This window comes from Leptonychotes weddellii, chromosome 9 (assembly GCF_054177405.1).
Source record: "Leptonychotes weddellii isolate Sample4059 chromosome 9, ASM5417740v2, whole genome shotgun sequence".
NCBI lineage: Eukaryota > Metazoa > Chordata > Mammalia > Carnivora > Phocidae > Leptonychotes > Leptonychotes weddellii.
This window is the reverse complement of record NC_138377.1, coordinates 109991743-110007160: the sequence shown is the minus strand read 5'-3', so window position 1 is coordinate 110007160 and position 15418 is coordinate 109991743. Positions and strand designations below refer to the sequence as shown.

Below are 15418 nucleotides of genomic sequence, written 5' to 3'. Positions count from 1 at the left end.
AAAGAACTATTAAGCATTCTTTACAGGGAGCTAGGAAAAAAACAACCATAATAAAAATGAAAAAGCCAAAGAAATTAATAAACAAAGGAAAGTAGAATTCATGAGTTAGAAAACAAAAGAATTCAAATAGTAATAATAAAAAAAGATCAAAATCTTGTTCTCAAAAAACCTATTTCATAAAATAGCAAACTTTTCATTAGTCTGATCAAGGAGGAAAGGAGAGATACCACAAATAAGATTAGGAACAATTGTAAGTATGAATGTGGAGGGTATATCTTTTTAATTATAAGAATACAATATTAAATTTATAGGTCATATGTTTGAAAATCTGGAGAAATGAATAATTTTGTAGGAAAATTTAATGACCAAAATTTCCTCAAGGAGAAATAGAAATCCTGAATAGACTTAGCCCTTTGAAGAGTCATCCTGTCTGGTCAAATTGATTTATCAGCCCTATGAACATTTAAGAAAGCAGGCAATGTCCCCAGTACACGAACTGTTTCAGAGCGCAGTAAAAGATGGAAAACTTCATAATTCATCCTACAAAACCAGCATAATTCTGATACCCAAACTGGAGACGGACATCACAAAACACAACAACTGTAGTTCAAACTATCTGATAGACAAAGATTCAAAAACCACACATAACATATTAACAACTGAACACAGCAAGCAGTGTATTAAAAGAACAATACTCATAATCATATAGAACTTATTCTAAGAATGGAAGAATGAAGTTTCCACTGTTAGGAAATCTATGACTGTAATTTACTACAGCAAACAGATTAAAAAGTAAACTTGAAAAGCAATATAATTATTTCAATAGATGCTTTTTAAAAAGCATGTAATAAAATTCAATAAATCCATTCCCGATCAAACCTCTTAGAAATCTAGGAATGTAAAAATTTCCTTTAGTAAAAAGTAATTACAGAAAAACTACAGAAGACATCTACAAATGGTATAATACTAGGAACACTCCTGTATAAACAGGAAATAAAACAACAAAACCTATAAATCACCACTATTTAATACTCAGCAGGAATCCCTATACATTGAAATAAGACAGGAAAAAGAAATGAGTTATTAAAGAGATAAAAACCACCATTACATTTACAGAGAGCTTTTATTTACATCAGTCCAAAAAAGCCAAGAGAACAAAAAATTATAATCCCAACAGAGTTCATTAAGATGGCCAGATACAAAAACCCAGCACACAAAAATCAATAGTTTCCCTATATCCACTTCAATAATAACCAATTGGAAATACAATTTAAAAAACTGACCTAGATAGACACCTAATAAGAAATGCATGAGATTGATATGAAGACAGTGGTAACACTTTTAAATGATGTTAAAGAAGACCTGAATAAAGAAAAACATACCATGTTCCTGCGTGGGAAGACTCAATATTGTAAAGATGTCAATTCTCCCCCAATTAATCTATAATTTCCATGCAATCCCAATCAAAATCCCAACAGGATTTTTTATGGAACTTGACAAGCAGATTCTCAAGTTCATCTGAAAGAGAAAATGTGCAAGAATAGCCAAGAAATTTTTGAAAAAAAACCTTTAAGAGGAAATTTGTCCTATAAGTTATCCAAAAAATCCTCTTAAACTAATAATAACTAATAGTGAAGTCTTGTTTAGGGATTGAAAACAAATAAGCTAATGAAACAATGGAGGATAAGGGTGGCATGTGCAGATCACTAAATATAAACTGTAGGGAAAAATAAAGTTAGATCTCTCCTCCACACCATACACAGGAATAAATTCCATATGGATTAAAAAGCTAAATGCAAAAGACAAAACCATAAAAGCTTTAAGATGAACTCTTCTAAAGCTAAGTTTTTAGAAGAAATACAGGACAATCAATTTATTATCTTGGACTTTTCTAAGCAAGATCCCAAGGCCAAGAGTCATGAAAATGATGAACTAATCTAACAACATAAAAAAATTTTAAACAGATTTTTATTGAAATATTACACATAGAAAAAAAGGAATAAATCATCAATGTACAGCCCTACAACTTAATAAAAAATTTTAAATTTCTATGAAATGAAAGAGACTTCCAGCTAAACACAGAGTATCCCACACTCTCCTCTCTGGAAATAATGAAGAAGACACATGGCTCTATGATTCCCTAGGGTGCGTAATTTCTCCATAAAGTAGGTGATGCACCTGAGGACCTTATGACCAGGGCACAGGTGGCTGGGGGTTGGGGGGAGGGTTTGTTTCTTTGCCACACTGCATTGCTTTCACAGCAAAAGTGAAAAGTCTATTATTTTAGAAACAGTGAGGTCTGACCAAGAATTATACAGACACACTATCTTTCCAAGAACTGGCATTTTGGGGCACCTGGGTGCCTCAGTTCGTTAAGTGTCTGACTTTGGCTCAGGTCATGATCTCAGGGTCCTGGGATTGAGCCCCACATCAGGGTCCCCACTCAGTGGGGAGTCTGCTTCTCCCTCTCCCTCTGCCCCTCCCCCAGTTTGTGCTCTCTGTCTCTCTCTCAAATAAATAAATAAAATCTTTTTTTTTTTCTTAAAGAAGAACAGGCATTTTTTTGTGACATGGTTTGTTGGAGGAGAAAAAGTAAGTGACAATCAGCTCTGCCCCATCCCCACTGTTGTGAGCATAACAGGAGTTAATGCTAATTCAGTAGCTCCTAAAGCTACTAGACTGGCAGAAGAGAAGGATCTGGGTCCACAAACCCAAGCCCTCGGTGCCTGCAGCCTTGCTCCCTCCCCTGATCCTCCCCACCCCTAACCCCCCATATTTTAGCATCTTACTGGCCTAGAGAGAAAGACTTCATCTGCTCTCCAGCCAGTCATTAATAATAACCAGAAAGTGATTAGCATGACATCTATGCAACAACGCTATAAGAAACAAGGAAAAATGGGGCATAACAAGTACAAGAGAATGATGAGAGCATAAACAAACATTTCTGCATAATTTAAAGAAAATATAATTTCTCTCTGAAGCAAGAGATCAAAGATACACAAGTGTTCAATGAAGAGATGACAAGGCAACAGAAAGGGGCCCCAAGTGTGTTCATCCTCAGGACAGAAATAGAAGGAAAACATTAAACAATTTTAGAAACAAAAGCCTTACTAGAGTTTTCTCTAGGAAAAAAGACACTGGTGAAACTGCCAAAGACATGGAGGACAGGCTTGAGAAAAACTGAAAAAACTAAATAAATAAAATGGGAAAGAAATGAAAAGTTAAATATGATTAGAAAGAAATACAGAAGTCAGGAACTAGAAATCCAATATATGTATAAGTGGTACGCACGAAGACTAGAACTGCATATATGGAACCCAAAATGTTCAAAACAATAACAGAAGAAAATTTGCCTGGAAAAAAAACAAACAAACAAACAACAACCCAGATCTTTTGAAGTGTACTGAATCCCAAAACAGCTGCTATAGAATAATCCTCACCTACAGGTGGCCCAGCAAAGCTACTGGACTTCATGTTTAAAGGAAGAATTCTACACAAGCCAAGCAGTCAAGCCACCTACAAGGGGAAAAAAATCAGGTTGACCTCAAACTTTTCCAAGCAACAGTGAATCCAGGGGACAAACAAGGTGATGTTTGCTAAGTTTTGTAAGGATATAACAGATAACACAGATCTAATTCAAGTGTAAAGGCAACCTTTGGACATTCTCAAAGATGAAAGAACTAGGAAAATACAGCACCTGTTAGCCTTTCCTGAAGAAGATTCCTCAGTGATGAAATCCAGTGAACTAAGAGATGAATCAAAATAAACAACTCGGGAATAGAAAAGCTGTACTGAAAACGATGGTGGTGAACCAAGACTAAGTAAGTGCGAGAACCATCGTGACACATGATTACCATTGAACCCTGACAGTGTAATGACAATGACAAAAGTCTGAAATCAAGGTGTGAGGGTGAAAAGGTGCTCATTATCTAATGATCCTCTATGGAAAACATGTAATTAAAAAAAAAAAAAAGTAACTGTAGACTCTTAAAGATTTTCATAATCTTGGGTGCTTTTTTTTTTTTTTTAATAACTTTAGAGGAGTATTTGAGAAAATGTTTCATCATAGTGAAATATTTATGTGAAGCCCAGCAATTCCCTCATTTCAAGTTGTTTGTTTTTCTTCTGTTAAATTCACATAAGTCAAATTAGACATTAAAAAAGTAACCTTGGCCTCTGAAAGATTTTCACAATCTTGGGATTTGTTTTGTTTTTAATAACCTTAAAGGACTATTTGAGAAAATATTTCATTACAATGAAATATTTAGGTGAAGTTCAGCCATGTCTTCATTTCAAGTTAAGTTTCTTTTTCTTCTGTTACATTCACATAAATCAAATTAAGCATAAAACTAAACATTAAACAAATATGTAAAGTTTAAACATAAAATTAAATCTGGAGTTCAGCAGTTACTCAGTTTGATTTAATTTCTCGTGTTAAGTTTGCATAAAATTAAGCTTAATATATTTTACTAAAAACAAGTATGGTATGATCAAATGTCAATGAAATAATAGTCATTCATCCACCCACCCATTCATCCATCCATCCATCCACACATCCATCCATCCACCCATCCACACATCCATCCATCCATCCATCCATCCATCCATCCATCCATCCATCCATCTACATATCCATCCATCCATCTGTATATATGGTTTAAAGATTTCTGTTAAAGAGTAGATGTAAAGAGCTGGGGCCAGAGATAGGTTGGTTTGATCTTGGGGCAAATTACCTAACCTCTCTGGCCCTCATCACTAAAACAGGGATAACAGCAGCATCTATAACATAGTGTTTTATGGAGGTTATATAAGAATACATATACAGACTTTAGATCAGTGCCTATTATCTAGCAAACATTTAGTAAGTACTAGTTATTCTTATTTTCACCAGGCTCTAGATATTTTACCTTCTTTTCCATACTCCTTCATACTTTGATAAATCATTACATGTATTTTGGAGCTATCTTGACTTATTAGTAATGTTCCAGCAAGAATATTACTTTAAAGATAGGATTTGGACAGTTCTACTAATTCTTTCATTTGATTTAATTACTTTAATGTAGTAGAACATATAAGAAATGTACAATTTCACAAAGCAAGTGGGTAGAAAAAAATAACTCCGTTTGTATAAATATGTAATCAAATTTTTAGGAGCCCATCTGTGGTGATTTTAAACCATAACCACAAATTCTTTGACACTTTTCCATTCAAAAGGTGCAGCCTAATTTCTCTCCCCTTGAGCGTTTGTTAGACTTAATGATCCATTTCTCTGAAGTAATGGTACGTGACTTTTAAGGCTAGGTCATAAACATTGCTTCTTCCTTCTCTCTCTTGAATCACCTTAAATGAAAGAAGTTAGCTACCAATAACGGCGCCTGGGTGGCTCAGTTGGTTAAGTGTCTGCCTTCGGCTCAGGTCATGATCCCAGGGTTCTGGGATCGAGCCCCACATTGGGCTCCCTGCTTGGTCGGCAGCCTGCTTCATCCTCTCCACTACTTGTTCACACGCTGTCTCTCTCTTTCCCAAATAAATAAATAAAATTAAAAAAAAAAAAAAAAAAGGAAGTTGGCTACCATGTTATGGTGATGCTCTAAGAACCCTATGGAGAGCTGCACATGGTGAGGAATCAAGGAAGAAGGGCTCCTGCCACCAGCCAGCAAGGAATGGAGGGCTCCAGCCAATAGCCAAATAAGTGACCTATCTTGGAAGTGGATCCTCCAGCCCTGTCAAGTGTTCAGACTATAGTCACAGCCAATAGCTTGACGGCAACCTTATGAGTGACCCTGAGCCACTATCTCTTCTAGATAACACGTGTTTGTTGGTTAAGCAGCTACATTTTGCAGTAACTGTTACGCAGCAATAGTACCAAATACATCATCTATTCGGTAAAGAAACCACAAGTTACAGTTCTAATAACAGCAGAGTAGATTCCATCACGCTAACTCCTCTAAAAGATAATAATGAAATTCTCAACAAAAGATTTATTGAATAGAAACACGACTTTACAAGGGCATTGGAAAGCAACAAGAAGAAGGCAGAAGCAGGCAGGGGATTCAGTTCTTGAAAGAAGGGAACCATATTGGGTATGATGCAAGTTTAAATAACTTTTCTTCTGAGGGAACTCCCCAATTCTCTTGGTATGGAGAGACTAGAACTTAAGCAGGAAAGTGCAATCTAATTCTCCCGGGGAGGCATGGGATGGAGTTTGGGACTGCCAGAGCAGCTGGAAATTGAGATAAATCCCAGAAAGGAGAGAGCCACAGAAGAGGACATATAAACTCCCCTCAAACACTTGGCTGACCCCTGAACTAAACATGTTTGGGCAAAACTTTAAGAAGTTCAGGAGGAAAAGACCAGCTGGAGGCTGAATGAGCAGAGTGGATATTTCAGCTGCTGCCTATTGTAGGGGAGTCAATTTGGAGTTTGACTCTTGTCAAGTTAGAGGTCTTGGTAAACATTTCAATCTTTCCACTGAGACGCCAAAAGGGTCATGATCTAAAAGTAAAGACTATGTGGTTGGGATAAAGAATCTTCCCTAAGGCTAAGGGCAAATCAGAAAGAGATCAACCATAAAAAATGAATAATCAAACCTCTACATGTTCCAATTGAGCTGACTGCTAGAACAAAACTCAACAGCATTCAAAGATCACAGAATCCAGAGTCTCTACAATGTAGCACAACAATGTCTAGTGTACAGCAAAAATTTACTAGCCATTTGCAAAGAAAGAGGAGTATATGACCCATTGTAAAAAGAAAAATCAATCATTAGAAACACTCAGAAATGACCTAGATACTGGAATTAGTACAAGTCTTTAACTCTTACAAATATGTTAAAGAATCTAAAACAAAAGATAGAAATAATGGGTGAAGAAAAGAAGAATCTCAGGAAGGACCTGGAAACAATAAAAAAAAAAAAATGTCAAGTGGAAATCACAGGACAGAAAGGCAGGAGATCTAAAAAGTTAAAAAAAAAAATTCATTGGATGGAATTAACAACATATTGGACGCAACAAAAGAAAGTATTAATGGACCCGAAGACGGTGCAATAAAAATCATATAATTTGAAGCACAGAGAGGAAAATAGGACTTAAAACAATGAACACAGCCTCAGTAACCTGTAAGGTATATCAAGCAATCTAACAACTATAACTGGTGCCCAAAGAGAGGAGAAAGAAAATAGGGTTGAAAAAAATTAAATAATGACAGAAATTTTTCCACATTTGACTTAGACCAAAAAATAAGAACAAGCCAGTAGGAAGCCAAGCAAACCCCAAGCTAGATAAACATCAAGAAAATTACACCAAAGGACATTATAGTCACAGGCAAAGCACAGATAGAAAAAAAGAAATCACATTATGTAAATGGGGAACAACAATAAGGATTATAAATGACTCATCATCAGAAACAATGGACACCAGAAGAGAATGGAAGAACATTTTTAAAGTGTTGAAAGAGAAACAGGTCACATTAGAATTCTATGTTCAGCAGAATTTCTTTCAAAAATGAGGATGAAATAAAGACACTTTCAGATGAATGCTGAGATAAATTGTCATCAGTACACCTGCACTTCAAAAAATACAAAAAGAAATTCTCAGGCTAGAGAAAAATGGAAACCACATAGAAATCCGAAGCTAGAAAGTAAGGATGAACACTGGGAATGGTAAATATGTAGGTAAATATAGTCTTTTCCAATAATATTTTAAAGTCAACTGTTTAAAGCAAGAATAACAATAGCACAAAGCATGAGAGTGAGTGTGAATTCAAATAATCTGTTTTAGGTTCATATGTAATACATGAAGTAGGACAAGAGTGATTCCAGAGAGATTGGAGTAAGTTAGGAAATACACTTTAATCTCTTGAGCAACAGCTAAAAAGAGAAAAAATTAAAGGGTAAGCTCATAGTCAGTTCCATTGGCATCTCAGAAATTTCTGCTGTGTGTTAGCACACCCTACGTGGCATGCCTCCATGCTGTGGATCCTATTTTTCCCTCAGCACTTTCTCTGTTCCCAGTCGAATTCTCTCACGTTGAGCTCATGCCTTATCCTCATGCTTCTGCCCTCACTGAGTGCTTGCCCTGCCATACTTAGGACCCCCTGTCTGCCTCTGTCATTTCAGTACTTGGTCTTGTACTGTCTTTCGTGTTTTTGCACTGTTCATCCCAAAGACATGCGGAGCTCCTAGAAGGTCCCAGATTGTGTCTGTCTTATCCTTATTCTTCCCCTCAGTGGCTAGCACAGTATTATATGTATAGTTTATACTCAGAGATATTAAATACATTAATTAAAAAAATATTCCTGTTCCCAAGCCCTGGTCGTAGAAGTGATCTCTTCAGAATCTGGGAAACTGGGGTAACAATTTTGCATGGAGTATAGACTGAGAACCAACCACACTCATGTGCACTTTCTCTGGAGGTTCTTTTCCTCCTTAACTCCACTAGCTGCTCATCACGGCCCACAGTGTGGGTGTTACCTACCTGCCTGACTCTAGAACCCTCTAAACTAGCACCTCTCAAACTGACATTTTTTGTCACACCCTCTAGGGATTTTGTTATAATGTAGATCCTGACTCAGTAGGTCTGGGACAGGGGCTACGATTTTTTGCACTTCTAACAGCTCGCAGACAAGTCAGTGCTAGTCCAGGGTCTTTGGGGAGCAGCGTTCAGACAATCCCAAGGGTGGGGTCTACCCCTCATGCAAGGCAAAACAAATCACTTTTATTCTGCCTCTGAGTTTCAGCAGGAGGGATGGAGTTGCTCGGAGTCCCCCTGCACACTTAGCCCTCAGCCAATGCTTTCCACACACAGTGTCTCAATTCATGGTCATAACAGACCCGGGGAGTCAGCTGAATTACTGCCATTCTTCCTCCACAGATGAAGGAACGAAGGCTCAGAGAGGTTACACTGGCTATCCAGGGACACACAGCTAGCGGGTGGCGGAATTGGGATCGGTACCCACGTCAGCCTGGTCCTACAGTTTATGGAGAGACTTCTTAGGGGTATTTATTCATCAAAACCTCCAGAGTGATGCAGGGAACCCAACCTCTCCCCCCGTGTGGCTCATAGGAGACCTGAGGGGGCTACAGTCACCCCAGCAAAGGCAAAGCAGCAGGGAAGGCAGCATCCTGGCACACCCACTGAGTGAGCATGAGCACCTCCAAACCGAGAGAGTCCCAAGTGAGGACACGGGTGCCCCAAAGCCACCTGGATGCTCAAGGACCATTCATGCCCATGGCATGCACCTGCTCAGCTCCCAGCTCAACAAAATGCTCCTAAATGATACTCCGAAGTACCTGTTGATGGCCAGTTTGGATAGTCAAACTGCCAGGCTCAGATGGGGAAGAAGACATGTAACTGTTTGCTCTAAAGCCTTATCCTAGCAAGAGAAGGCTGACTCATAAATGGAGAAGTTAAACAGGAGAGGCAGAAACACCTGGGGTCAGGCACTGCTCCTTACAGGGACCCGGCAGACCCGGTCCCCCACCCGCTGGGGTGAACAAGCCAGGGGGCGGAGGAGTGGGCATGGAGCCAAAGGGAGAGAGGCGGGAAGAGGCTTTGGGGTGATGGAAGGAATGCTGCAAGCCCAGGCCTAAATTGGGAGGACCACATGTGACTGGGGGACACCACGACAAAGGTCCCCCTGAAAAGCTGAGGGGCGGGCGCAGGAGAAGTGGGCCAGCAGGCTGGAGCGGGGACTTCCGTTGTGGAGGTGACAGGGAGCCACTGCAGGGCTGCGAGCAGGAGGGAACCAGAGTGGCCTTTTCGGAGGGGTGGTTTGGTTGACAGTGGTGCCTCAGACTAGCAGGGCCAGAGAAGAGAAAGGCGGCGACTTCCCGACGGCTTTTCGGGCAACACAGTGAGCAATTCCTTTGCCCCGAGGCCCGGGTCACGGGATGCTGGCTGCCTGGCACCAGGCTGCAGGCCGGTGAGGGGGGTGGGGGGGTGGGGGTGGTGTCTGATGCAGAGGGCCAAGGCCGGCCGAGGTGAGGCTGCTGAGCCTGGCGGGACGGGACAGCCCAGCACCCCTGCCGCAGCCCCGAAGCTCCCCGGCCGCGTGCCCCCGGACCTTACCTCCTATTTTGGCATTGTATGCTATGCCCACGATGCAGTAAGAGTTGTTGGCTGAAGCGGCGACCTCTCCCGCGCAACGAGTACCGTGTCTGAACAAAGCAGAAAACAAAGTTAGGGCTCGGCCCAGCAATCGGTAGTGGATCCGGGGCATTGCTCAGGTGTCCTGCGAGGAGAGTCAGTTAGCCTCCGTCCGGCCGCCCCTCTCATCGCCACCCCTCCCCTGCAGGTTCGCTCCTCCGGCAGGGAGCCTCAGGCCCGGCTTTGCCCAGCCCTGGGCAGTCCTGCCCCTGCCACACCCCACACCGGCAAGCTAACAAGGCCTTCCGGGCCACCCTGCCCAGGGCGAGCACTTGCTCAGGGCCCTGTCGTCCCCATAACCCCAGGACGAAGTGAGGGGCTTCTGCTGGGGCGGGACTCCTCCCGAGCTATGTATTCATGTCACTGACGGCGCATTGCCTGGCACGCTGCAGGGGCAGCATAGACGTCCGCCGGGCTGACAGGATGGAAGGAGAACTAAAGGGTCTCCTGTGCACCTGCCACCCCCATGCTCACCTCGGGACAGCCCTCCCCTCACCTCCACGGCCACTTAAGCAGGAGCCGAGGAAGAACGCTCTAAATTGGAACACTCACCAGTGGTGGGGGGACTACGAAGAAATTACCAGTAAAACAAATTGCTTTCCTCAGTAATGACCCCATTTTCCAATGTGCTGCATCGAGGTAATTTCTCTAGCAGAGAGGCCAAAATACAGGCAAGTTTAAACAGCCCATCTCTGAGAAGAGTCCACGGGGATTAGAATCATTGATTTAAATTTAAAACCACCTTTAAAAATAGTCCCAGGTCTGCGTGCTAGCCTTCTAGAAGGGAGTCATCTGTCCTTCTGTGGACCTCGTGCAGCCCCCCAGCCAGGGCTGTCCCTAGTGTCACGGAGCTCCATGTCACCCAGATTCAAGCCTGCCCTTCATGGGTCACTGTGTCCTGTCTGGATCATTCCTCCCTGCCCCCTGGATGTGTGGCTGGGAAATGAGGCATCCTGCACCCGAGGCGTGCTCGTCGCTGAGCAGGAAGGGCACCTTGGGCCATGACCTTGGGATGTGAGGCAGGGAAGCAGGCCTCAGGGCTGGGGCCTCCACGGGCTCCGGGGAGCTCTGGGCTCTGTTGTGTTGAACACATCAGCCTGGCTGAGCCTCCCTGCACTGCACAGCGTGAGTACCAGTATTTGAACCTCACCATGGAATCTACAGAAAAGCAAAACACTACATGGGAGGGAGAAGGCACCTTGGCAAGCCTTGTGTCAGCTGGGAGACGAAAGAAGGGGCTTTTGTTCTTTTCCTCTAAATATTTCTGGAGGAACGGTAAGAGCTTGGGGCACGGGGCATGCCAACAGAGAAAAGACAGGCAGGACACAGCGAATGAACGCCCAAGGCCAGGTCTGTGAAGCTGGACTCGAACCCCCCAGGGCTGTCACTTACAGCACACGAGTCACCTCATCTCTCCAGACCCCACTGCCTTCGTTTGCAAAGTGATGAAAACAACTATCTAGACTGCACCCGCATAGTTTCTGCACCTGTCTGCTCACCCCTCCCACAACCCTGGGAGATAGGGAGCATGGTCTCCACGGGCAAGTCTCTAAGGCTGAGATGGAGCCACACAGCCAGGGATAGTAGAGCTGGGATTTGAACCCAGATTTATCCAAATTTATCCAACACCGCTCATGCCCCTTCCACTTCTCTCATAAGGTCATAGACAGAGACAAGAGAGCTCAGGCATGTGACCTCTGTGCTCAAATAGGCCAAACTGCTGTCTTTTTTTTTTTTTTTTAAGAGTTTATTCATTTGAGAGAGAGAGCGCATGAATGAGGGGAGAGGCAGACTCCCCACTGAGGGGGGAGCCCGATGTGGGGCTCCATCCCAGGACCCCGGGATCATGACCTGAGCTGAAGGCAGATACCTAACCATCTGAGCCACCCAGGCGCCCCCAAGCTGCTGTCTTCACACAGCTGGTCATGGACACAAGGTTGGAAACAGGAACAATGTTAGTCAAATATCCGTTTCTAGCTGACCAGCAGAGGTGACACCCCTCAGGAAGAGGCAAAACCCACAGAGGCCGTCTTATGCCTGAAGGGCTGTGCCCAGACTGGCTTCTGGCTCCTGGGTAAGCCCCAGACACCGGCCAGGCAGCCCCATCACCTTTCTGGGATCCCTACTGGGAGCCAGTTCGATAGCGATTCTGCAGGGAGAGGGCCAGGGAAGCAAGGAAGGAGGAGACAAAGTGACGTACTTATTTTCATTGCTGGCGTCATAGCGTGGAGATGGGTCATAATCATTTCCGTTGACATCATAGCTTGCATAGGAATCCTAAGAAAGAAATCTCAGTGACTGAAGAGAAACGGCATAGCATGCTTTAAATGATTTTTATGCCTCTACTAGAAAGTAGAGAAAAACATATACTTGGTACTCTCTTCCTGTAACTATCCTCTTACATACATTTTTATTGCGGTAAAATACACCCAACGAAATGTAGCCTCCTAACCATTTTAACATATAAAGTTCAATGGCATTAAGTACATTCACACTGTTGTGCAACCATCACCACTCTCCATCCCCAGACCTCTTCATCTTGCAAAGCTGACACTTGGCACCCCTCAGACGCTAATTCCCCACTCCCCAGTCCCCCAGCTCCTGGCAACCCCCCATTCTGCTTTCTGTCTCTAAGAATTTGACTCTTCTAGGTGCCTCCGATAAGCACAATCATACAGTATTTGGGTTTTTTCATGACTGGCATCTTCCATTTAATGTCCTCAAGGTTCATCCATGTTGTAGTATGTGTCAGAATGTCCTTCCTCTTATATTTCTAATGTTCGTGTCTTTGTTTATATACTCATAGTCACGGTATTCATATCATTTCACATCCTCCTCTTAAAACACTTCAGAAAAGCTCTCCTGAGTTGTTGACTTCAAAACTGTCATTTTTAAGGGTTGCATAACTGTCTCTCAAACAGACATGACATGGGTGAACTTAACCTTTGTTACACACATAAGCTCATTAGAATATTGAATGCCTTCATCCTATGCACTATGTGCTAGGCTCTCTTCTTCACACTTACAAAGACATTCGATCCTCGTAATAACCTGATGAGATACCATTTTACAGATGGTGACACTGAGGCCCAGAGGTGAAGCAACTTGCCTGAGGTCTCAGAGCTAGTGAGCTGCAGAGCCAGAATAGAAACCCAGGCAGCTGGGTCCAGAGCCCGGGCTTTAACGATGTCATGTTTCACGCTGCTCGTGTTAGTCCAATGACCAGCTCCACCCAAGTTTCTGAATTCTTTAGGACCCATTCTCAGGAGTACATGTGACTCCTCAAACATCTGGACCAATCCTTCTGGGCAACCCCTGGCTCCAGGATGGCAGAGGGAAGTGTGTTTCGCCAACCTTCCCCATCATGGTTTTCTGTATCATTTAATATAATGGGGGGGGGCGTGGGGGAGAAATGGCACCTTACGGTTTTTAAAATTTGTACTTATTGAATGACTAGCATGGTTGAATATCTTTGCACGTTCCTAGGCTTGACTTACATAGTTTGGTGCCAGGTCGGGGTGATTCCGCTCTATGCCATCATCAAGGATGGTGACCACCACGTTTTTCCCAGTGTAGCCCTTCTTCCACGCTGCCTGGACGTTCATTTCTGATCGGCAGCGGCTGTTCTTGTCACCACAGTGCTGTATGCACAGAAGACACAAGGCACCCCCCCGCCCCCCAGCACGGACTCCTTGAGGCCACACTGTGCCGTAGGATGGACACACTGTACCGCATAAACCCAGCAGGGATGTTCCTAAGTGTGTAAGGAGGAAACACTTCCCCGTGCCCTACAGAGCAGACAACCCCTTTCTCTCACCCACTTCCAGGAAGAGTAAATGTGAAGTGCTCCCTGTGCTTTTTCCACACCTGGCAATCTATCATTTTCCTAGGGCATCATCTTCCTGTGCGGGCTCTCAGTCTTCACTGTTTACTTAGTCCTAAGCTTGCATGAAATCACTCCTCCGCCCAGAGACTCCCCCACCACTCCCCTGGGGCATTTCGCCTCATTCTTTTTTTTTTTTTTTTAAGATTTTTTTATTTATTTGACAGAGAGAGACACAGCGAGAGAGGGAACACAAGCAGGGGGAGTGGGAGAGGGAGAAGCAGGCTTCCCGCGGAGCAAGGAGCCCGATGGCGGGGCTCGATCCCAGGACCCCGGGATCATGACCCGAGCGGAAGGCAGATGCTTAACGACTGAGCCACCCAGGCGCCCCCATTTCGCCTCATTCTTAAACCGTTCACAAGAACATCTGTGCTACACAGCCTTGAAGTAGGGGTTTCACACTGATAGGAAGTGTGTCTGTTTCGGGTTGCTGTGAGGATTTAGCTCTGCTGGGGGGAAATTAAGCCATCTCGGCAACACAGCAATGCAAATGCCCTGGGGGCAGCGAGGCCGTACTCACCATGTACCACATGTTGGACCAAATGGGGTCGTTGAAATAGAGGGTCTGAGGGTCACTTCGCACCTGTCTCTTCACCCTGTGTTTAACTTCTTGTTGTTGGAACCATTTCACCTGGCAGGGAGAAATGCAGTTACTATTTATTTTATTTATTTTTATTTTTATTTTTTTTTACAGTTTCTGTTTATTTTAAAGGGGATCTCATGATTGTGTCTGCTGTCTCTCGGTAGGTGCTACGCAAGTGTCCTTTTTCATGAATATCTGTCTCACAGGAGTCTTGGATAGTAAATACCAAGGAGACATTTTTCACTTCAAAATGACCACATTTGAAAGATGAGAACTCACGGCAGGGTAAATAGGTTTTGAAATCATTCTACTAAAAAAATAAAAAAGAGAGAGAGAGAGAGAGAAAGCTTGTAAAGTTGCCAGTGAATTGTCTGGTGACCCTTGGCCCGAATATGAAGGAAATACATGTATGAGAATGGAAAGAGTGTGAAGAGGGGAGAAATTGATCAAACGGTTCTTGGAAGTTGGAAGCAAGATGTTCTACAGAGAGGACAGGAATCAGTAAATTATAGTAATCCAGACGTTGGAATTTTTAGCAGCCACGGGAAACATGGTACCAAAATAAGCACAAAGAAAAATCTAGAAAGAGACACGGCAAAATGTTAATAGCCGCAATTCTTTGGTGGTGACATTATTGCTAATTAAAAATTTCTAAATTATTTTAGAAATTTAGAAATTTAGGGTTTTATAAATTTTCCATTGGCGTGATCTGCCTTCACAACCAAGGAAAATAGTCTGAGAGGGAGTATACATGATATTTAAGAGCGGGAATCCAGGAGCCTAGCGGCCTAGATTCAAAACCCAGGC

At 43.0% G+C, this 15418-nt stretch overlaps 1 protein-coding gene across 3 annotated transcripts in view; it reads right to left on the bottom strand.

The window, feature by feature from the left end:
* The window catches only part of PCSK6 (proprotein convertase subtilisin/kexin type 6), a 167102-nt gene that overhangs the window by 104840 nt on the left and 46844 nt on the right, over positions 1-15418 (bottom strand). For all 3 annotated transcript variants that reach the window (XM_081831543.1, XM_081831544.1, XM_081831545.1), the window contains 4 exons: positions 14549-14659; positions 13643-13786; positions 12346-12422; positions 10068-10156 (listed from right to left, as the gene is read on the bottom strand). In XM_081831543.1, the coding sequence (XP_081687669.1) occupies positions 10068-10156; positions 12346-12422; positions 13643-13786; positions 14549-14659 (421 nt within the window). The remainder of the gene's footprint in view (positions 1-10067; positions 10157-12345; positions 12423-13642; positions 13787-14548; positions 14660-15418) is intronic.